The 24,507-nt window shown below is 38.6% G+C and overlaps 1 protein-coding gene across 1 annotated transcript; it reads right to left on the bottom strand.

Moving 5' to 3' along the window:
- Nucleotides 1–148: 148 nt before the first annotated feature.
- LOC148735263 (uncharacterized) lies at nt 149–16,044 on the bottom strand. The gene is made up of 9 exons (XM_088755725.1): nt 15,743–16,044; nt 15,559–15,592; nt 11,750–12,106; nt 5,549–5,725; nt 5,122–5,202; nt 3,832–3,920; nt 3,401–3,620; nt 2,778–2,876; nt 149–1,417 (listed from the first exon to the last, which is right to left on the bottom strand). Exons 1-9 carry the CDS (start codon nt 15,776–15,778, stop codon nt 1,293–1,295), a joined length of 1,218 nt encoding a protein of 405 aa, XP_088611851.1. The 5' UTR covers nt 15,779–16,044; the 3' UTR covers nt 149–1,292.
- Between the last annotated feature and the right edge of the window lie 8,463 nt (nt 16,045–24,507).

Below are 24,507 nucleotides of genomic sequence, written 5' to 3'. Positions count from 1 at the left end.
ACTCAACACAAAACGGATACCGCTTGCTGAAAACGGGCCGGATGGGAGAATACTGCCCGCTCTCGGAACCAATCAGATCGCAAGATTTTTTAGATTGTTACCCGCTCGCGAAATCAGTCATTTTTTTATATAACATCCCGAGTCTCAGTTCACGTTATAACTATATATTACTACCGATGTCTTTTATAATCATGTTGTTGTGGAAATGGAGCTTAAACATTCAAATTGATCAGCTGTGCCATTAACTACGCACGGCTAGCTGGTGAGCAACGAGCATATCTAAACATCTCTCAGGCTAAAGAACACCAGAGTATTAAAATAAAAACTTGCATTTAATAAAGTATAAGGTTAAAGTTATCTTCCAAAGAGCAGAATGATTGCTTTTTGGCATATATGCGTTCCTAATATTCCGCCTCTAACGCTTAAAGATGGCCAAACATTTTTGGCTTACTTGCATTACAGAAGTAACGCTTTTATTGACATGAGGAAAATAGTATTGCTGTGACGATAGTTTTTCGCGTGGGAATCTGAACTTTTCGCGAACGGCACCACAACAACAACGTGGGGAACTAGCTTTGTAGAGCGACTCGGCACCGAGAACGGTAAGGCGACCTCTTCGAGCGAGCTTGTACGGACGTCAAGGACGAGACAATCTTTTGGTTTCGCAGTAACTTTTGTTCTAGGTCAGGCGAACAACTGACATAACCTCTAGTGTACTCAAGTTGGTAATCGCGGATGTAATCGCGATGTAATCAACAAAGCTTTAAAATGTACTTTAGTACTATCGAGCGCGTGACTCCATTTGAAGCTAAACGATCTACTGCACCTCGCAAAATTATCTTGAAAGGAAGTTTTTATTTGTAGTAAAAAAAAAAGAAAAATGGCGGGTGAAGGCAAGGTTTTTAAACCCGTCAGAGTTTAAAATGATTACTTTCAAATTCGTATCAGTTTGGTTTGTTGGTGACGTTGTGCTAGCCTTAGCTGAGGCATAATATAATGATAATAACTTTTATTTACATAGCGATCATATCCTGTACTCTTGGCGCTTTGCAACACTGTACGGGGGACTTTACCAGACTGCTAAGCAGTTTACAATCAAAGGCGAATCTAATAGATGCCCCCTCCCCCCAATTCCCAGTAAACAGGCCAGACCACATCACAGTAATCTCGTGAGCGGGTTCTTTAACGTCCCCTGCCTAACCAACTTAATTAATCGATAGATGCAGGAGACGGGACCTCCAGTTTATTCTTCCTTATCCGAGAAGACTAGAATGTTTATCCATTTCTCGATGTTATAGAAAGGTAACACATTCAGTTATTTTAGGACCCTGAGCGTTGGTCCGGCCGGGGCTTGAACCCTCGACCTCCCGCACAACAGTCCGGCGCTCAACCAATTGAGCTAACCGGGAGGCGGCATCTGTAATGAAAGATATTGCTAAAAGTTTGGTATTCAATGCAGATTTTTCATAAGGCAAAGCAAAAACGTTTCATACAATTGGGTTATTGAGTAAGTTAGTCATCATGTATAAGTGCCAAAGGCATAGGCGACGAAACCGAAGATGATGAAGTGATCGTGGAGCAAACATTAAAACCGCTGAGCGAAGTTAGTAGATAGAAGAAAATCCCAACCTTTCTTAACAAATCTTAAAATGAACTGATGACTGACCTTTTCATTACGTAGAAGAAAGTTAGAACAAGGATTTAAAACTCTCGACTAGCCTACGAACAGACTCTCGTTATTAGCACTACAGCTCGAGCGTTCGTTCGCCCGAATCAAAAAAAGAAAAGCTTTGAGAAAAGCGAGCGGGCGAGAGGCCTAAAAGTGATCTGGCCTTGATCATTAAGGACCATTGCGCCCGTGGGCAAGATGAAGCGAATCCTGTCTTCTGATTGGCTACCCGCTCGGGATTACCCGCATCGATCCCGCGCATGAAAAAAAATTGAATTAGAACTACGTTCGTAACTCTTGTACAACGTCAGCGATGGAAACGCAAAAAGCGACAGAAGATAGTCAAAACAAAGAAAACAGAAACGACTCTCGTGAGTTTGTTGTGCTACAAACACAGTTGGCTTTTTTTCCCGACTCTCGAGGTAAACAAGTCATTCCCAATTCTCAATGAAGCGAGATCTTTTTGCAATGTAATATATCCTTTATCAAACAAGCTTGTTCGGTCAAGATGGCTGGATATTAGCCTCGTTCTTTTTTCACATTTTTATGGACCTCTGTCCATAAAAATGCAAAAGAAGAACTCGGGACGTCTTGACCCCACGCTTGGTCAATAACTCATATGTCGTAAAGCCATTTTTTTCTGATTCCAACCTGTAGATAGGTTTCAATATTTTGACAACTTGATTGTTAAAACTGAGTGTCGAACCATAAGTCAATTAGAATTTGAGAAAAGTATAGCAAACAGTAAGCAAACCTCAGGTGGAGAAGTTTTGTTCAGATATTACGCCGCAAAAAATTTGCAATGTATCTTGTTCATATTCTCGATTTTGTGAATGCCCTTTTAGTTTTAAAAACTGAAACTGGCAGATCCAGCCGTGTATCGATGGATAAATTATTTGAAATGTCAAATCGCGATGAAAGCCACAGATAAATATTGTTTGGGTTATGCCAGATCCCATGCAGGCTTCTCACTGGGCAGCCTTACTCAAGGCCTTAGACTTGCTCGCAAGCGGAGACACGCTCATGCCTGGGTAATTTTCTTAGATTAATAAGTTTTGTTGAGCACACGTCTTACTTGCACACAGACGCTGCTTATACACAAACAAACCTGTTGTTTTATTTGAAGAAGCAATGGTGCAGTTGTAGCTGGGTCTTGGTGGCCATTTGTAAAGTTTTGTATTATTACATGCTCCCGCAGTCTCAGTTGCTGTAAGAAAAGAGAAGCTACCCATTATGTTGCTTCTTCAAGCTGTTAAAGCAAATAGTTTGTACACAAATGTTCGATCTACAGATCCTTTCGATGTTTACCGTCTTGTGGTTAAACTTTTAATCTTTTGGATTTATCCCTCGTGGTTACTTTATTTGACTACACCGGATTTATATCGAGTACCATTTTCGGCATTCGTGATAAGAAGAAGCGCGACATCTTTGGATCATAACCTACGTCATTTAATGATGTTACACCATCTGTTTTATACAGACTTGCACAGGTATGAAACATGGAAAAGGGGGTTACACCTATTTGAGTATTGAAACAGGGAATATTCTTTCAGAGATGTATTTGTTTAATCCGTCTTAAAATGCGCATTTTTTACACAAACGTTCTTTTTTATCCGCCAACTTCGGTTAAGTAATTTACTGTTACACAGTCAACAAGTGTAACTTAACTTTACAAACTTTGATCTATCTCAGATATTTTAAAATAGGTTCTTTACGTGTTTCTTTGGTTACCTTCCAAGAGAAAATAGCCATCCTCTGCTGGTATTCGACTGCAACGGTAGCTTACACCATGTTTCAACGATAAAGTCCCAGCAGCCATCTCTCCTTCAGGTGCTATTATCTGAATGACTCCTCCTGCTCCCCCAGCCAAAGGGTACTTAACCTCGTCTGCCTTAAGATCTTGTCCACTCCCTCCATCCACAATTAGTTTTCCGTTTTGATGTATAATTACCTTTGATTAATCATAGCAGAGTTTTTGTTGAGTTTCAACACTAACTACAATAAATTTAAAATGGGTAGATTTCGAATTGCTACTGAAATCACATTTACCTCATGTATCTAATAATTATTATTTCATACAAAACTGAACTCTATCATCGATTTATATATCAGAGGTCCTTTGACAGTAACCACACCTGATTATATTAATTCAGGTTACTGACCTTAGATGCCTTAAGGCGAATAAGTCCTCCTGAGCCCCCAGAACACACTCCTGTGGGGTCATTTTGAGCTTCAGCTATAATAGAGGCACCTAGAATTGAATCAATGTCACTTTCGGTTAACACGCTTAAACAATGAATAACCATTAATTTCCGTATCAAGGAAGAGGAATCGTGGCTTCCGATCGATGCCTTTGAACTGTTGTGTTCCTCAGTGTACCTTCAAGGGTTATCGGAATGGAAGAGGAGACAAAGTTTCATTCTTTAACTTTCCAAAGGACCCAAACTCCTCTGCATTTTAGCCAGAATTTTAGTTCTTGCACTTTTAAACTAGCTGGAGCTCTCCCCCTTAGTGATGAACCAGGAATATTTGCTTCTGAAAGCTTTAGATTGTTTGAAACCGAGCTCATTTTGTGTTAACCAAGATAAAAGCCTCCGAAAGAAGAAAAACACAGTGGCTCGACGGACCTCGCTTTCGTGCAAACTTGTTACTAGGCTTCTTAAGCAAATTATCATTATGCATAGCGTGTATTAGTTTCCGTTACTAGGAAGATGAATCGTTTTCCTAATTCTTAAACTTCAACATACATATAGAAAGAAAGTCTACAGCCTGAACATTTTTAACGTCAAAATAAAATTTTTGTAAATCTCGAGTTTGACATTTGTTGAGCACCATGCTACCATGAATTTTAAGTGCACTGAGTACTATGCAGCCGTGATCATTTGAGCTTCGTGTAAAGCGCTTTTCTTCTAACGATTACACTTTTCCCATGAGGGCTGCACTGTTTATGAAATAATGAAATATAATGAAAAAGGAATATGATGAGTGTCATCTCATTGCACTGATTAAATTTACGAAGACGAAACTTCGGTAAAGTAAACTTTTTTCCAACATTTAACTTTGACGGGACAGTTTAAAGGGCAAACAAACAATGTATCTACGGATGGTGTTGTTGTGGATTGGATGATTGGCCTGATCAAAATTTTACGAGATTTTGCTGTCGATGTCGAGTCAGCTACTTAATAAAAAAAATTACGTCGTCTAGTTCTTTCGAAATAACCGAGCACTTTGTCTGGGTATCAGTGGATAAATTCTTTACAAAAAGAATAACTTTACCACGTAGGTGTCAAGTTAATCACATCGATTGAGTCGCGGATAACAAATTCAACTTATTTTGATGACACTTTTGGACATGGTCTTACTATTGTCAGAAGGTAACAATTTTTGCAAAAATTAAATTAAGTTAACACGATCGGCCATGGATCGATCAAAGGACTTTGCTCGTCCTTTACCTATGACTATCGCTCCATTATCAGCCACAAGTTCCATAGCTCCTCCACCAGAAACGCTTCCTGGATTTTCCACGCATGAACCTGAATGATAAAAAAAAAAAGGAATTAATTCATTGTCAGATAAAAACAATGCAGCGCTTTCTGGCCGGGATGTATCAGGCAGTCAAGCATCTTCGGCTTCTTAACAGGACTGAAACATTTCTTTGGTTTGATTCGGTTCAGTGATCGAGACACTCGATACTGTTTCCGAGCTTGTCGCATGGAAATCTATGTGACAAGCCGAGTAAATATCTCGACTATTATGTAATAGATATAAGAAATAGCGATATCTGCGGCAATTTATAGGCTACATGGATGTGCTGTCGTTATTTAAGTATTTTTCTCTATTTGAACAGTTGCCTTCAAATGAAAACAGTAATTATCTCACCTCCACTTCCTCCTAACAGAGAGGCTGTGTTGTTTTTGTCATACGGTTTAGGCAAACTAAAGTGGTTGTTGCTACCCACTGTTCTTCCTCCGTTTCCTCCATGACTTGCGCCTGGTGTACATTTTCCAGTCAGTGAGATTTTCGTGTTAGTTATTTTTAATCCCCCAGGTCCAAGTCCTAGCAATTAGTAAACCACGAATTAAAACTTCATTTGAAAAGAAGTAAATCATCATCACTCGCAAAATGTGAACATAAATAACTCCTAATGTGGGAGTATAGGCAAAAGATCACGCCTATTCCTAGACCTATGGTTATCACGAAATTTCCCAGTTTGAAAAAGCAACCAGGGAAACTTGTAGACACATAAAAAGATAAAGGGAAATATATCCGTTCATACGTGAATGATGAAAATAGTAATGATAATAGTAATGATCATAAACTTTATACGCCCACGATAAAAACACATAGCTATATACCAGGTGATAAACCAGTGGCCCTCGTAAATAATGAATTGTTCAAACCTTAAAACTACCAATGTGAAAAATATAACAAAAATAACATAAACGAACAGCTAAAATATGTAAGAGTGCAACTATTAACAAAAATAATTTTAAAGCTATAAATATATTGACAAAAAATTGAATTAAAATATAAAATGGTCTGAGTGCCTACAACCGTTTATTCATACATTGACTTCTTAGTGTTGATGGGTTTTTACCACTCGCTTGGCCAATTAACAAGAGGTACCACGACTCTGTCATTTTCTTCTTTATTCTCTACTCTTCTATTGTTGCTAATATCTTCTACTACCGCAGCTATTTCTCTTTTCTTTTTTTAGCAAGGAGTGCCCGCGTATTTAATGCAAAAATCACAGACATCTTTGGGTTGGCTGACCGTGGCAGTTTCCATAGTGCATTCGTTGTTTTGCAAGGGGGGAAATCGGGTGGCTCGCTCCGAAGCACTTGGCGAGCACCAAAGAACCAATTAAACGCCAATGATTGAGCTGCGCACGAGAATCACGCGCACAAATAGGATCTTCAGTGTGGGTAAAACTCAAGGTCAGTTTTACCAACCCAAACATGACCACCTATGAAACTAATTATTCTCGACCATAACAAGCGATTAAAATGTCTAGCACGACAAGAAGGAAATCCGCGAACTGAGCCAAGTTCAAGCACACACTAAGAATAAGTGATCAAAACTATAAATTTATCAAAATAACACGAAGGCGTAAAAAGGCGAGACTCAATAAAACAAAAGGTAAACTCCTAAAAATACTCGAAATAGCAATCCTTTAAAATACTCTAAAACATTAGAGCTAGCTGTTGGGAAAACATCTTTCAGCGCGTGAGGGTTTTTTCATTCTCCTTTGTACTCTTCGCCATTTTCCTTCCTCTGATTGCCGAAAGAAGGAAAGTTTTGTTTTCTTTTTTTAAAATATAACTTTTGAATTGCTTATATATGGTTCGTCTTTTTTCCCGCTGTTAAAAGATGTTGGTCCAGTAGTCGGTACTTCTTTCGCGCTTTTATATCCGCTGCTACGTATAAATTTTCAAGTGAATTTGGGGGAGAGGGAGGGGAAGGAAAACCTTCCCCTCTTTCTCCCCCGTTGCCAATTTTTTCACTTAACACCTACTCCCTCGGCAAATATTTCCTCGCCCCAATCCTCCACATTTACCAAATCTAAGATGGCGGCCTAATACGAAAATGTGCGCTCGTGCGCCCAAAATACGCCGGCACTGCAGGCTATAAGCGAACGGTCGAGTTAATTAAGTGCAAATGTGCCCAAAAATCGAACATTTTCAAAATATGGTGGCAACAGCCATTAAAATCGATTGGACTCATATTCTCGAGTTACGTTGGCCTACGAGCGAAACAAACCACTGCATACTTCATTTGGCTGAATATAGATTTATTTTCGACAAACTCAGTCGATAACAACTGAATTCAGCCAAAATGTGGCTTTTGAGGCTCAAAACTTCAGACGCTTCTCGAAGCGTCGCGTTACAAAATGAAAAAACCTGGATTGATAAAAACCAAATCTTGAAAAATAACATCAAAAACATATGTTGATTGCAATTTGAGCAATTCTTGACCATTTAATTACACAATCTAATTGTATTTATCCGACCTACCTCCAACTAGATTAACAGTAGGTCAAGAGTAGCCCGTGATTTAACTACGTGCCGGTTCACGAAACTCCCCGCGTGCACCCATAACTCTATAGACGCACGCTAAGCATGAAACAATTCTTAAATGTTTCATGGTACTTGGATGGATGAAGCCTATTTTAGGACAAAAAAGAGTGAAAGATCTGCAAAGGGAATAGCCCATCATGCATCACTGCAGATGTACAACAGAGATAAATGTAGTGGTTAAATATTTGTTTACTTAAAAGAAGTTTTATAAGGGTGAAACCTGGAAAACCACGACTTTCGCTGAAATGTTTGTATTAGCCAACGTTCAACAGCTTTATATCCGTACTGTTTCTTCCCCAGAGGCTACTGTGCCTTGTTAAGTTACTCGTGCCGGTAGTAACACTACGACCCAGGCAGCACACGTTCACATTATTCACACTCATCTTTCCCCGGCAGTGGTCAAAAAAAAAAAAAAACTCACGCCTGGAAATGAAACCATTTCCGCGTATCTCAGAACTCAAGAAACGCTTCGAGTAAACATTGCACCAGCTGATACAGCAGGCTCGAGTGCGAGTCGGTATACTTACATCAGTCAAATACGGTACTTGCATTTTGGAAACAGTAGCTTTGAAAAATTCACTCATCTAGTTAGTTATTTAGAATTCTTTCCCAAGAAGGTAGCCAAGTAAACAGTGATCTATCCCCATCAAATATGGTCGGGTCCAAAGCCATCAATGCATTATATGGCGAAATATCATAGAGCGTAGCTGATGCGTAATGCCAAATTTAACATAAGCCTGTTGTCTGGTCAGACCAGAATGTTCACGCCCGTTGGAAAAAGACTGACATCTAGATTTAACAAGTAAACAAACCCATGTTTTGCCTATCTCCTTCATATTTCCTTCAAAGATGATAAATTTACGAAGTGAATGACTACTTCTTGTTGAAGTCCAAAGCCAATCAATGCTTTATATAGCGATATATTATTGCGCATGGTTTGATATATCAAAAGGAACTCGGCGCCTCAAACTTAGAGCCTCTCGTCTACCCCAGACCAAGCTTTCCACTGGGCGAGGGACAAATTGTCATGGTATGTATGTTGTTTGGCTAAGAATTAGGTCAACGTCGTAGTCGGCCCGGAAAATCGAGACAAGTGGAATGGCTCTCAATCCACCTTAAACAAGTAAGAAGAGGTATAACTACTGTTTCCCGTTTTCTGGATCGTTTCTCGAAGTCACAGTGCGCTCTTACTGTAGTTTTGAACGAGCAGCAGATATCCTTATAAGAAGAACGACACGCACTGCTTTTGCAGAGTTCACATCTTTTCTCTGCATGCAATTCGTTTTATGCCAGTTTCAAAGTAATTTCTGTAGTTAATCAAACAATCTATAGCGATTAAAATAGTAAGGAAGAGAAAAAAAATACGATTCAGTCTTTCAGCGTCTTAAAAAATACTTATAAGTCATTTAAAATCCTGACCTCCATTCAAGGCAATTTTCATCTCGACCGGTTCCTTCTCACACAAAGCCCCAAGTGTTTATAGATACTCAGTGTGGTATCAGCGATTAACGATCAAAACACCCCTCTGAATTTCATTAGATAGGTTTGATTATAACTCATTTTTAAAACAACATACCGTCAATCGAAGAAAATTAAGTAAGAGTGCAGGGAAGTTGAAATCTTATCAACAGTAAAATACAGTAATATTGTAGCAGGCAGTGGTTTTAATCACCGAACTAGATTTACCTTTCGTTCTTTTTGTCCTAAAATGAACTTTATCAAACGAAACAATAATTCACTAAATAAAAATTTAACTCAATAAGGATCAGAGTTAAATAGTTGTTTGCTCCTGTTTCCTATAAGTAACACTCGACCATAGCTCCTGTAGCCACGTACTTCACAGTCCAATATTTTTGCGGAGTTGTCGATTTCAGTGGACCTCATTTTGAATTAATTAGCGTTATTCCGCACACGAGTAACACGTTTCTGAACGAGCAACATTAATTCCGCGAACGTTTGGTTCGCGGTTTGGTTGAAGACTATATTTAAACAAAGATCTCTTACGTGAAGTAATTACATCCTCCTTTTCAACGAAATGGAAATGGAGAAACCCCCTGATACGCTTTGTAAACTCATTATCATTGGGTGTTGACTATCCTGCCAAGTTATATATATATATATATCGCTATTATGGGAGCGATGCAATAATTTCAGGACTGCAATAACCTTTTGTGATACAGCAATATGAACGGTAAGATGATATGTTAAATAAGCTGTAGACTGGATGTAAAAAGCGAAACAATTGAGTTTGCGTGGGAATGTGTACATTTTCGAATAACTGACTGCAACAACGACTTCGCCAACTTTAAAATTTGATTAAATCGCACAGAATCATTACCCCAAAGAAGTCCTTTGGAGATCGAAAAAAACCACACTTCGCCTTCCAAAAGCCAGATTTTCAGTCGATTATTTGATTTACCACATAGTTAAATAACAGGTTGCTTTTGACCTATTTTTAATCTTGTTAGAGGAGGGTCGGATAAATTTAATTAGATTGTGTAAATAAATGATCAAGAATTGCTGAAATTGCCGTAACACATGTAATGATGTTGCTTTTCAAGATTTGGTACTTTTTATCGGTCCAAGTGTTGTCAATTCGTGGCGCGACGCTCCGAGATTCGTCTGAAATTTTGAGCTTCAAAAGCGGCAATTTGGCGAAATTCAGTTGTTATCGATTTTCTCCAAAATAAATCGATATTCAGCCAAACGAAGTATGCAGTGTTTTGTTTCACCATGAGGCCTACCTAACTTGAGAATATGAGCCGAAGCGATTTTTTGGCTGTTGCCACAATATTTTGAAAATGTTCGATTTTTGGCCACATTTGCTCTTAAGCGCTTTTATATCCGCTGCCACGTATAAGTTTCCCAATGAATTATTCGTTGCCTTCAACTTGATCAAGCAGCCGTTATCACAAAAACCTTTCCAGCAAAAATCTCCTGCTGTAAAAAGTCTCCTAGTGCCTTTCGTTGCAGAGGAACTATCAATTATTGATTATCAAGGTTACCCACGCGATTAAGAGAGGATGTACTTTGTCTCAGCCAATCAGAATTCTGCAATTTTTCCCAGTATGTGGTAATTGTTCCAATCATAACCGAAAAATACCCGAGATACAAATGTATGGAAGGCACTATGTGCATATATCCACAGATTTTCCAAAGTTCGCTTATAAAGATGCATAGTTTTTTAGTTTGAAATTTATACCGCCCTTTGTCATCTATCAACTTTTAAATAATGACGTTGTCAATGTTGCTTGAATAACAAAAGCTTTTTGGTTTCGTCCCTCGATTGGATGTGTGTCCTTTTTCCACTTTGGATCCACTACTTGATGTTTTACTCAGTTTAAGAGATAGAGATCAAATTGAAATTTTCTCTGCTTGGCGGAGGAAGAGCATCTAGCGCAAATGCTTGAGCTAAAGTGAATTTGAAAGTGTGCGGAGTGATTTTATGAATATATCCGTGGTGAAGTTTCTCAGGTGATGTTTGAAATTATAAGAGATATCTACTTTCGAAAACTATACTTAATGTGCTCTTCTTTTCATTCTTTCCGTGCTGTTTCATGCATTACTTTTCTTCGGAAAACACATCTTGGAATTGTTAAGTGAGAAAGATGGAAAAACATTGGAAAGAAAGGGGAAGAATTTTTTCAATCAGATAGAAAAATTTGGCGAAGTGAAACAGTTTTGTGCCTACGAACAAATTGTCCCGACAGGTTTTGTCCCTTAACAGTGCTCGTTTTGTTGAGTGAAAGTTTAGGTATATAACAAAGCGCGTTGTCCAATTAGTCCAATTGGCGAATAGATGACGCATAAACTGTCCCATTAGTGCTCAAATCGAGTTGTTGACAGCCTTCAAAATTGATGATTTTCAAATTTAGATTTGTCATTAGATAAAGTTCTTTGGGCATCTCTATCACAAGGTTTAAATGCAAAGGTCGACTTAATAATTTCGACAGAGAACTAGACTTTTCCGGCAAAAACTTAAGGCATTCAAAGCGCGTCTCACCTGGGTAAAATTTTGACCAGCTGACCGTCTCTCCAGTAGAATTCTGTGTAAATCCACCAAGACATGTTGTATCAAACACTCTCTCCCCACAAGTCATGCTCACATCAGTGTGTATCGAGATGTTTCCACTGTGACTCTTTAAACTCAGAGCATACTTCCCGAACACTTGAACTGTTGACCCGCTCCAGAACTCAATGTTACCACTGAACTCTATGTGAGCAACAAGATGGCTGCCATGTGCCGGAGAGCTTCTTTCCTGAAGTGTTGAGTTGTAATTAGCACCCGAACTGCAGTTAATGGACGGAGTAGTTGTGTTAATTTCAAGAAATTCGCCTTTCTTTATTATAAAGGAACCAGCTGAAAAAGAAAAGTGGTATTTTGCTATGACTAAAAACTATTCAACTGGTTTCCCTTGATACGGATGTCCAATTTAAGCTATAAGTAGAGCGGTTGTACACTTTTTCAGTTAAACAGCAATATGGTCTATTTGTCAAGACAAATTCTTGCAGTTTTCTCTTAAACAAGACTGGTAACAAATCATCAAACCAAGTCATAAGGCTTACATTCATTTCCTCAAATCACACATGCGTGAATGAATTTCTCTTTCCTTTCTCCAACAACATTTGTCTGAACATGACCATTAATTACCTTTTGCAGTTAGTACATGACTTAAAACCTATTTCGATGGAAGCACCTTTGACCCGAAATAGCGCTAAAAATATATAAAATTCAACGTAGAAACTGTGAGATCTTGCTAAGCTCAGCAAAACGCAAATGCTACCAGTTCCTATTCAGTCAACCGTAAAAAGTTGTTATTAGATCATAACTGTAATTAGTGTTAAACTGTAACCGTCTCCTGTCATGTTGTGCAGTTGTTATCCACCAGAGCTTTTCGAAAGTGACTAATTCCTGCCTAGCCAATCGTTGTAGTAGATTACGTGATTCTTTAGATAATTCATAGCATTACCTAATCCTTTGTACATTAGGCTTAAATAGAGCTGTTTTGAAAAGCTTTCTTTGTTCGAGCCAGCTCTGGCCAGGAGAAACTCAGCCATGTAGCCAGTTCTGGTCAAGCCAGGTCAGGCCAAATTAGGACCACGTCAATTCAGTAGCGTTTGCAGAATAAATCTACATTGGAACCAACCTTACTTTTGTTAGTCCTTGTCTCAAGGATACTCAACAGCCGTAATAGATCCCGGCCCCAGGAAAACCTTTTCCCAGAGGAAGTTTATTGAGATTTCCCCGTCCATCCGTTTATTTGTGAAGGCAAAATCCAGTTTTCACATAGTAACGCACATTCTGCTTTTTTTCTTAAACAATATCTACTATTCATAGAACTTCGACATTCGGCTTTCTCAGTCGAAGTTGGAGTCAAGCTACCTTCGAATGGTATCCTGCTCGAACAAGCTAAATCAGGTGAAGATCTTTTACTATGGCCAAGTCATGATTTCGGAGAATTGCTGAATAAATTTACGGAAAACCGTGCTTCCAATGTTTTGCTGCTCCGGTTCTGGAAAAAAAACACTTTTCACTACTGCTGGATAAGTCGTCCACTAAAACTATGTTTGTTGAAAAGTTACAAAGTAAAAAAGCCGGTCACAAACAACGATTTCCTCCTTCTATTCCGCTCGCGTGTATAGCGAAAAAGGAATAACCTACTGGAGGACACTTTAAAATCAAACTTGAATTTTAAATATGGCATCAAAAGATTTAAACATAAACGGTGTTCTCAAATTAGAAACTGATCTATTTGTGGTCGACATCTATGAAACAAACTCTAGTCTCTTATCGTTGTGGCCTGTCTAACATGTTCTAGGCATGATTGCTGAAGAACTTTAATAATAATAATAATAATTTACATTTACATAGCGCAGACCTCTATATGAATATATTCAGTCGCGCTTCACAATAAGATAAAATTATGGCAAAAGTAACTAAGATATAAGAACCTATTGGAACCTACGAGTCTCTGCACTCAAAGAGAACAATAGCCTAGCCAAGTGAATAAGAAACATGAGTAAAAATAAAAATCTATTTGAAAGCTAGTATTAAAAAAATGAGTTTTGATAGCAGTCTTGAAGGTGTCCAATGTCTTTATGTTACGAATTGTCGAAGGTAATGCATTCCAAAGATGAGGTGCAGCTGATTGGAAGGCACGATCACCAAGGGTTGGACGGGTCCTGGTGCTTGATAATTCGAGTAATAAAGACTCGTTTGACCTAAGAGAGTACCTGGATCGCTTTTTGATGCCAATTAAATCAGTCAAATGGTTAGGGGCTAGACCATATAAACAGCTAAATGTCAAAAGGAGAATCTTAAACTTTATACGGTAACTAATCGGGAGCCAATGAAGGTGGAAAAGTAATGGCGTAACATGGAAGTATTTTGGTGATCCAGTGACCAACCGAGCTGCGGAATTCTGTATCCGTTGGAGTTTCATGATATGTGAATTCGGGAGGCCATATATTAGACTGTTACAATAACCTGTTCTACTGGTTATAAAAGCATGAACCAATGTTTCGGTAACTGAACGACTGAGATATTTCCTAATTCTACGTATGTTGAAAAGATGATAGAATGCGGATGAGCAAGTTCTGTTAATATGACTAAGCATGCTCATCTTCGAATCAAACCAGATTCCTAAGTTTTGAACTTCAAATGATGGAGCAGTTTTGGAGTCGCCAACCGATAAGATACTGATGTTACTGACTTTCTGAAGTTGTTGTCGCGTTCCAATCAGAAGACATTCTGTCTTATCCGCACTCAGTGTTAACTTGTCCGTTTACATCCACTGACTAATGTCAGCGATATATGATTCCATTGCAGTTAAAGTAATCCTTGCATGCTGGGGGAGGGGGCGGGGGGTAAATTCGAATTAGCCCGATTTTACTTTGAGAAAGCCGGAACTTTGGCTCTATTTCTAGAGATAACACCACAAATTATGCCAGAGATGCTAACTTGCTAACTTGTCGAGCCCTAAAAAATGAGTCTTTATATATGAGATGAGATGAGATGAGATGAGATGAGATGAGACGTCGCAAGTGGTAATTACTGATGACTTATTTTTAGTAAAATAAAAAGTGTCCTTGTGCGTGAATTTATCAGCTCCAAGGGAAGAGTTTGATTAATATGCGTCCACAAATTCAGATGAGAAAACCATATCTCTTGTGAACAGATAGAGCACTGGTCATCTTTTACCGCAAATTAAAAAATCCGCTTTCCTCCGGCCTCATTTTTATCACGTAGTACAAAGAAAAAAAAAGCAATTTCTGGTCGACAGAATTACAAAATTTTGCCGCGTTCCTGTTTAACGTATAGAGTCTGCGTTGATATTACGAAACAAGTGATTAAGACAATTAAAGACTTCCCTTATTCTAAGAATTAAGCTCACGATCGTTACTGACTTCGTCAAACGGTTCCGTAATCTACCCTTCTTTGTTCTTTATTTTCCGCTTAAATGAAATCTATTTTCTGCGAAGGGATGATAACTGAACGAAAAGTCAACAACGGAAATGGAGGAAATTTTTCAATACTCGTTTTTCACTTTTTGAGCCTGTTTTCAGCTCTGATAGAACGTTTTAGAATGATCTCTCTTTTCCGATTAATAACAGCATGATGAATCTTACGAGTTCTTTTTATTATTGTGTTATATAGATACGACAACGTCCATGCATTGATTAAAATTGGCGAGGAAATTCTTCCCCAAACAGGTTTCATGTCTTAGAAATGCTTTTGGTTATAAGCTTAATATGATAATGTACACACATAAAAATTTTCACAAATTAAAAGCGAAACAAATGAGCACTTACGATTTACGAGACTTTCAGCGACAAGGATGAATTCCTGTTAAAAATGAATTGAGACTTAATAATGCATCGACTAACCCCTTAGAATGTTTAAAGATCATTCACTGACCATCATCCATGTTTGCCTTAATTTTAACAACTCTACTTTGTTGGAGACGTTTCCTTTAAGAGCTCGCGAAGAACATACCTTAAGTGCGATGAAGAGGAACAAAAACTTTGTCATCGTTTTCTTCAAGGTGCCACTTCAGATGAACCCAAAGTTTTGTACATATTTAAACGATTACACTTCTGTCGGCTTTTTTCATTATGCAGACAAAAAGTGGTCCCGTGAGGGCTGCTACTTCAGCGACTAATTTCAGTTTGATATCGTTTTGCATATGTCAATCATTCAAAATTTCAGCTGGCAGATCAGAGATCAAGTAAAATACTGTTGACAGTTGGGAAGATACATTGGAAAATTTATTGCAAAGCTGCTTTGATGTTAAATACAAATTACTCAACCAAGTTTTTCTTAGATATTGGCAAACCTGGATGGATCAGTAATGCGTAAAATAAAAAAGCCATCCATGACCCGAGGCAAAAAGCATTCAAAATTGTCAAGCTGTTAGAAGGCTGTGGAACCTATTGTTTGAATTTAAAGAACATTTAAAACAACTTTTTCAGTGAAAAAACAACGGTTGGAGTTTGGACATAGTTTTAAATCAACCGCGGTTTAAAAGTTTTTTCGGAGAACGTTTTGTTGGGAAGCATTCCAGCAGCAATGCCAGCCGCCACCGACAGCAGAAAATGGTGGCTGACCGCCCTAATCTGTTAGTCAATCAAGAGGGTCTCAATGGAAGGGAGGGTAATGGAAGGGGGGGGGGGGGTAATGTTGACGGATGAGCCCTACTGACGGTTGACGGCTAAATTTTAGGTCAATTGACGGTTAATGTTTTGAAACGAATTAAACGCGCGAATTTGGCTGTAATTTTTCATAATGACGCGTTTGTGAAGGACCGCTAATTTTTAACACCTTCAGTATAAATAAATGACTTACGTTTTACGACACCGGAAGTGTTTCTACACCGGAGGTCAGTTCTGTCGCTAACCAGTTTTACCCGCGAATAGAAATTAAGGACATAAATGTATTTTTGTGAGATATCAAAACTTTTATATATACACAACAGAACTTGACCCCAATTAAGGCAATCGTTTAGTTCTTAATTAAAGATATCTAAGACATTTGACAGCTAACATTTTGCTTGCTTGTTTTGACAGTTGACGGTAAAAATATTGCGTTTATGACGGTTAATGGTTAATATTTTGGCCATTTGACGGTTGACGCTTAACCTCATTGAGACCCTCAATCAAATGACGGTGAGAATTTTCCCAAAAATTCCGTTTATTTACATTACTTTTAAATTAATTTTCTGGGTATTTGCGGGCAAAAATGTATTTTTAGCCGCTTGCACGCTCACCTGATTGTTCAGGCTGTTTTGTTATTTGATTGAGTTCCTATCTCCCAAAAGTCATGAAAAGTGATTATAATAGCACTAATACCGTTTTATGTTGTAAGGTATGATTATGTTTTGTGCCCTCCTCAGAGCGAACCTTACATTAGGTATGGTTGATGCAGTTTCAGACAATTTTCTTAATTCCCCCATCTATATATGCCTCAGTCGATTAGGTGGCTAGATATTAAAGTCAGTTGATTTTTAGATAACTCCCCATCTTATTGAAATTGTTTTTCAAAAAGACAGACGACTGGTCGAGGTTTTCAACGAAATTGGATCTGCAAGATAATGGTTAGATTCTTGTCCAGTTATTGCCTCCATCAGTGGTCAACCTCACAACTACACAGTAAACTATCAATGAAACAATTTATTGTAAATTGATTTAGCAGCATTTCGAACGAATATAGCTGATTCTAGATAGTTGTGAGTGATGTAGACAACCGAGTAAATCATTTTTATGATATAACGAGAATGAAGGGGGCCTTAAATAGTTCCCTGTGGAACAACAAAGTTAAGAAACCTCTCGGCTGATTTACTGCAACCGAATTTACAGGTTAGCCTACTGTTACTCAAACAAGAAGAATAACCAGATATTATGGTCCACAGTATAAAATGCCATTCTCAGATCAAGAGAGACATTGAGTGGATATGCCGATGATTATTGAAACTTCAAGACAAGTTTTCCTTTTTGTTTCTAAGGATATCAAGTAAGTGCTTTGTAAACTGGAGGCGGTTTTCTATTCAAATTTCAAAAGGAAGAAGAGGGTGATTTTCTAAAAAAATACAATGGTCACCTATCAAGCCTGAAGAATTTTGGTTTCCACGTGACCGTACGACCGATCGTTTGTACAAGGTGCTACTTATAGCATGCACGAACTGTTCAATTGCGGGCACTAATCTTGGCATAATTATTCAGAGGGGAACCCCCAGGTAGAAAAAATGGGTAAGGTTATATGTGCGACTAATAAATAGGGTGCGCTTGCACTTGCACAGCAGCCTGATGAAGTGCGCAAACTCGTGTGCGGTCTCCAGGTGCGGTCTCCAGGCGCAAAAAGTTTGGCATAACACAAGTGCTTCATGTGGGCTGCCTGACGTGAAGCCCGCGTGGGCGCTTTTTTTCAGTGGGAAATCATGCTGATTGAGTCGATTTAAACCATTATTTTCCGGCAATTTGCGTTTTTATATCACCTTACAAAGTAACGATATCGGTAGAAAAAGCTATGTCAACTGGGGAATTTATCCCAAATCAAAGTTGTGGAAACAGGGTTTAAGTGAACCGAGACGGGAAATAGAGGAAAGAAGCCAAAGCGCAGAGCGAGTCGTGAGCGGCGCTAACGAGGGTGAGAAAGGACTCGACCAAGTAGACAGAAAAACGGAGAAGAAGAAAGCGAAAGCAAAAAAAAAAGAAATTGAGTACGGAGAGTACTGGGGGAGGAAAAGATAACGACCCTAAGGAAATAGACTGAAAAAAATTAACAACACGGAGAAAGTGAACTACAAAAAAGCCGAGGAAGGATGTGAAAAGGTGGAGAGGTAAGTTGAGTCTTATCTGAGTTTTTTTCCAAGCTGATGCCCCAGAAAATTCGATTTTTTTTCATTTGATACGATTTTCTGTTTATAACTCATAGTTTTGATGCAGACAAAAAATTAAATGACGTTGCAGAAAAACTATCTGGCATTCGTCCTTTCAGTAAAAACCTTCGCGCCGGTTCATCGCTCAAACAACACTCAGAGTGTTTGTATTCGCCAAATTTTGTTTTTTTACTTTCGTTTCTATTTGTGCGAAAGTATTTCTATAATATTCTTATGATCTTCGCACCTTCTTATGTTAATTCTTCGCGCCTAAAACGCTTTATATGTTGCTATTTGCATGATCGTTCATATTTTCCTTGATAATGGAGTCACGACTACTCCGAAATTAAACGTCGGATTTTATCGTTCGTTTTTACAGTTTTATGTTTTAGGAAATCTCTTTTGATACTTTTGTTTCGTTATTTAATTCAGTCGTGGGTAAAAGGAAAAGAAGCATTTTGCCTAGAAAGTTTTTAGATAATAACCAGCGGCGAAATTACAAGCAAGCTTCCATCATTCACGCTTAGGTTGTTCGTTTGAGAGATTCGCTCCTATGTCGAAGATGCGTGAATGGTTTTACCATAGGATTTGAATTCGTAGCCTTTCCGAAGATTAAGATGAAATAGAGGTTTTGCACAGCAGCCATGTTGGATGACAGGAACAATGAAAATATTTTGCATAAGAAAGAATTTTTTTCCCATGTGTAAAATAATCTTTTGTTCCTGCCATCCAACATGGCTGCTGTGGAAAACCTCTATTGAGGTTGAGTCAGCGAGGTTCATGTTTACTAGTGAGTTTGTCCCGGTAATTTGATTTTGACAATATTGTCATGTAAGAACCCGTCAAAGATGTGGTACAAACAAACTCAATGGTTTCATGGACTTATTTCCGCTGCGAACAGCATTGTTTGGTTGTCATCCTATATCTTGAAGCTTTCTACTCAATTCGAACTTCGTAAGGCATACCATTCGGAAATGGTATGCCTTACAAAACATGGTGCAGTTTTCTCCTCACCCAAAATCTCTAGTAAAACGTAATTGTCGATGCTCGAGTTAGCTTCGAGTTTCATGAACATGCTTATGACACGTTCATTCTTCTACTAACACTGGAACGTGGAGAATCAGTCTGTAATTGATAATTTGGTTTTATCAACTGAGTTGATAATGTGAATTAGCCACCGTAAAGGGTTTCAAAGCTGACGCTTCGGCCGTTAACCTTCGCCAAACGCTCCGCTGACGAAGGGCTAACGCTCGAAACGTCAGCTTCGAAATCCTTTACGCAGGTAAATTCACAGTATCAACCCAGTTAATAAAACCAAATTACCTTGCTACCCCTACCCACGCGCCACGGTTTCTTTTGAAACTTACTCCCTTTATTCATCTGTATTTCACAGTCATCGCAATTTATAAGAAAAGTCCGAGCTATGTTCGTGTATATATTGAAACGGAGTCACAAGTTGGTAACCACGAGGTTGGACTATAATAGTTGTTGTTTACAGTTTGCGAATGGGACAAATCTTTTGCCTTTATCTGTATGTTAACCGGCACAGATATATTCTGTTGAGTTCATTGAGTTATCATCTCCTCGAAGGAACAAATTAAAATGCGAATCACCAACCGAGTCCTCTCTGCGACAGTCACGCGTGGCAGAGATCAGTCCTACCTGAAGAGAGTCCTGCACGCAAAGTCTTACAGAGTCCCTTCTATGTTCGCTACAAACTTTCGCAATTTATCGAACAAGGTAGACGAATTGTGTCAAGACGCCATTCGCAACAAAACATATGTCTGTATGATGCACGATCCTCGCAGTAGAGAGCGCTATTTATGCAATAGCGAAAATCAGACCTGAAAAAAATCAGGCCTGTACGGGATTCGAATCCCATAATTTTTTGACGTTAACTTCTTGAGCACTATCACAAAAACGGGAAAACTTGTCAAATTAAAAACGTGTTGAGTGGTCTGGGCTGTCACTATTGAGGTGCCTATGACATCGAGGGCAAATGGTGATAAAAAATATTCCGCATTCTTGACAGATAATTATTGACAGGTAACCTGCAGTTTTGTGAACAAGTTAATCGAAACGAGTTTTCATCAGACGAGATGTCAGTTGGTAGAATTAGCAATATGGTTAAATGCCAGTCTAGCAGAAAGGTAATCACTTGTTTTACTGATGACTTGTTTTGTAAAATAAAAAAGTGTTCTTGAACGCGAAGTTATCGGCTTTAAGGCAAGAGTTTGGTAAACATGGAATCAACAAATTCAGATGGAAAAACCATTCCTCTTGTCAACGGACAGACCACAATCATCCACAAACAAGGAATCGAAACATCCACAAACAAGGAATCGAAAAACAACAGACGGGAAAACCATTTCTGTTGGAGCATTGGCCGTCTATTAACACATATTATTATAATCCGCCTTTCTTCGGACTTTTTTCCTTTACAACGTCATAAGAAGAAAAATCGGTTTCTGGTGGATAGGATTACAAAATTTTGCCACATTGCAGTTGAACATTTAGAGTCTGCGATAAAGTCTCTTAAAGACTTCCGCTCATCCAAAGGAGAATATAGTTGACGATTATCACTGACTTGTCATTCAAACGATTCCGTAATCTGCTTTTTATTCTTCTCTATTTTTCGCATAGTTGAAGTAGATTTTCGACAAAGGGATAACAGCGAAAAGTCATAAACACGGAACTGGGGGAAATTTCTCAAGACTCTATTTTTTAGGCCCTTTTTTTAGCACCGATGATACAACGTTTTAGCGAAAACTTGGTTTTGAGTTTCATAACAGCATGCTTAATCTTACAAGTTGCTTCACTAATGTGTTACACCGATACGACAACGTCCGTGCCCAGATTAATATTGGCGAAGTAGCACCCCTTCTAACAGGTTTCCCATCCCATTGTATCAGTAGAGCTCAATAAGATAACGCACGCGCAAAAACTAATCACAAATGAAAACGGAAACATATAAGTACTTACGATTTTCGAAGCTTTCAGCAACAAAGACGAATTCCTGTTAAAAGTGAATTAAGAGAGACTTAAAAATGTCTCGGTTAATCTGTTAGAGAGTTTAAAAGATTATCTTGTGGCCATCATCCATATTTGCTGTAAAAATTCTACATTGTTAAAGACATTTCTGTGAAGCACTAGCGAGGAACATACCTGGAGTGTAATGAAAAGTAACAGACACTTTGCCATCGTTGTCTTCAAGCTGCCACGATGGATGAACTCAAAGTTTTGTACATATTTAAATGATTACACCGCTGTAAACGTTCTCGCTATGCAAGCAGGACATCCGCCCATTAAGGCTGCTACTCGAGTTATTAATTTCATTTTGACACCGTTACGTAAACAGTGTGTATGGTCCGACAAATTTTGCATTTATCATTTATCAACAAGTTCATTCGTCAGACTCTGAAGTAACGTAGTTTTGGTAGTTTCGTCATGAAAAGACATGGTGGAAAACTGTATTACAACGCCGCTTTGAGAATAAAAGCCAATTATCCACAGACAACTTTCAGATCTTGGATTTCGTTCGCAAACCTAGTTTTATTAATGATCCGATTTAAAAATTTCAAATTTGTCAAGCTGTTTTCAAAGCTGTCGTGCGTATCTACTGAATATGTTGTAAATAGAAGAAGGCACCGGTCAGTACTGGGATAGAGTGGAAGTTTTAAATATCGGCGTTTCAAAACGTATTTTCAGAAAACCTCTTGTTAATAGGGGAATCCTTGTTTACAATATTTGCCTCATTAGCATAAGCAATTCAGTTTCTGATGGAGCTAAAAATAAATCGGCTCTGAATATCGAAAGGTCAAAGTACGATTAACTCGGCCAATGAATACGAGCCTGATGCATTGAATACTTTTTGTGCAACACGGGTTTAAAAACTCAAAATTTTACATAGAATGTATGAACTCATTAGCGCTTTTGCCACCCAGAAATTTTGCAGTTTTTGATGGACTATTTCTCCTTGAATATTACACCCAAAGAGCTAAAAATTTCACTATGTACTAAGGTTTTCTAGCTCTTTAGCTGCCTGAAGTCAATTTGTACCTAACATGCATCCTTCTTTACGCAAAGCCGTATGCAAATGAGGAAAAAGGAAATATTTGCTTGCAAATAGAATTTTTATGCTTCTTCTCCCCGTTGTGTACTTTTTATTTCTTTTGGGGGCCTGGGACTTGGGGTGGCATTTATTTGGATTATACCCAATACCCTTTAGGATACTTGTGCTTGCCAAGTGACCAGGCTCCCATGTGAGCGTCACTCCGTTCCATCTTGATGGTGGTTAAAGACGTGGTTTTTCATTGGGTTGTTCATATAACTTATAAGGGAGAAAAGGCATAAATGTAAACAATGACGTCAACATGAATCCGCCTATAGGGAACTTAAGATACGATGACGAAATAAGACGACGACGACGACCGGAGGTTGGATTTGCACAAATGCACGTGCTATGCTTGTCTCTGTTTGTGATTTCGTCGTCCACGGTTCGTCGATGACGAAATTTGTAGAAGAAAGCGGGTCTGGGGAAAACGTAAGTAAAACTTGTGTCCTTGTAGCTCTTTTTAGGGGATTTCAACTGATTTTTCGAAGCTGTGTGCCTCTAAGAGTCTTATATGTCGAATAGATCGTTTTTATGTCGAAGAGATCGTTTCAGATTGAATTTCGAAGTTTTTGCTCATTTTACAGGGGCGCATTTGGCGAGTAGTGTTTACGTGGCTACTTAGTGCCTGGCAGAAGAATCCGAGAAAACGTAGGCTACTGACAGCCGTGTACTTCGAGAAACTTTTCTGAGAAACTTTTGCACCAAATTAGCACCTATTTCTTTTATTATTTGTTTGATTCTTTGACATTCAGCTTCGTCGAGGTCAAACGGTGCGTAAACATCGTAAGGAAAATCAAGGTCTTTCGAAGAATAAAAGTCGTAAAGAAGAACAAATTCTTCGTCCGTCATCAATGAAACCATCGTCGTAGCATATTATAAACGAATTACGTAAGTCTTTGCACGCCATAGCCAAACAAAATTCATAATGACTTAAGATGCCGTCGTCTTCCTGCAAGACCGTCCGCTTAACCTTCAAATTTTCCCTCCGAAAACCAAATCCTCGGTCCAGTCTTTCTCGGATGTAAAGCGTCGTCGTCGTCCCTTCGTCGTCGTTTCTTAAGTTCCCTAATAGGGACCTTAAGAAACCACGACGGCGACGGCAACGAGGACGTGGAAAAACGAGAGATCTAATTGGCAGAACAATAGCTCAGTATGTGCGTTTTGAAACTTTGTACATTTCTTAGCCGTCCTATGCAAAACAACAACGTGAAATCGCCAAAATTTGCGTCGTCTGCGACCCGAAACCGAGATTATTTTAATTTCCATTTGGAACTCAACGGATACTTTATACGTCATGCTGAAGTTGAGCTGTGGCGCTGTATGACTAATAGTAAGCTCCTGCAGCCATTTTTGAAATTCTAACTAAGAGTAGAAATTCATTTTTTAATCGAAGTCTTCCTTGGCCCTAATAAGCCAAACGCCACCGAAGATCGACCATCTTGCTAAATTTCAGCTCTTGACTTGTCAGCCATGTAGATAATTGTGAGCATATCGATAAGCGTTTTAATTGGTTAAAATTAGGCTATGTGACGGAAATATGAAGCACGCTATCCAAACCGTGGATTTGACGAGGAAAAAAGTGTTCAAAATTGAGTTCGGTTTCCCATTGCAGAATAATTTTTATTTCGCTGGCAATTAACCCAAATGATTTAACAGAAACAAGTGTCCCTCACTCCAGGAGAGTTTTGGGCTATCTTCGTACGCTGATTCAAAGGTAGCTAGTCTGAATACAAAATCTTCTTGAGTTGAAAAAAACATTCACAAACAGCAAAA

This window comes from Stylophora pistillata, chromosome 3 (genome assembly GCF_964205215.1).
Source record: "Stylophora pistillata chromosome 3, jaStyPist1.2, whole genome shotgun sequence".
Taxonomy (NCBI): Eukaryota; Metazoa; Cnidaria; class Anthozoa; order Scleractinia; family Pocilloporidae; genus Stylophora; species Stylophora pistillata.
Note: the sequence above shows the minus strand (reverse complement) of the source record. Positions and strands in the feature narration are given on the sequence as shown.

Coding starts and splice junctions, on each gene's coding strand:
- LOC148735263 (XM_088755725.1), bottom strand. CDS start 15,778: ATGACAAAGTTTTTGTTCCTCTTCATCGCACTTAAG. Junction 12,107..15,558: donor CGCTGAAAGTCTCGTAAATC/GTAAGTGCTCAT, acceptor TTTCTTTTTCAG/CTGGTTCCTTTATAATAAAG. Junction 1,418..2,777: donor TTCTTCAAATAAAACAACAG/GTTTGTTTGTGT, acceptor CTTTCATTACAG/ATGCCGCCTCCCGGTTAGCT.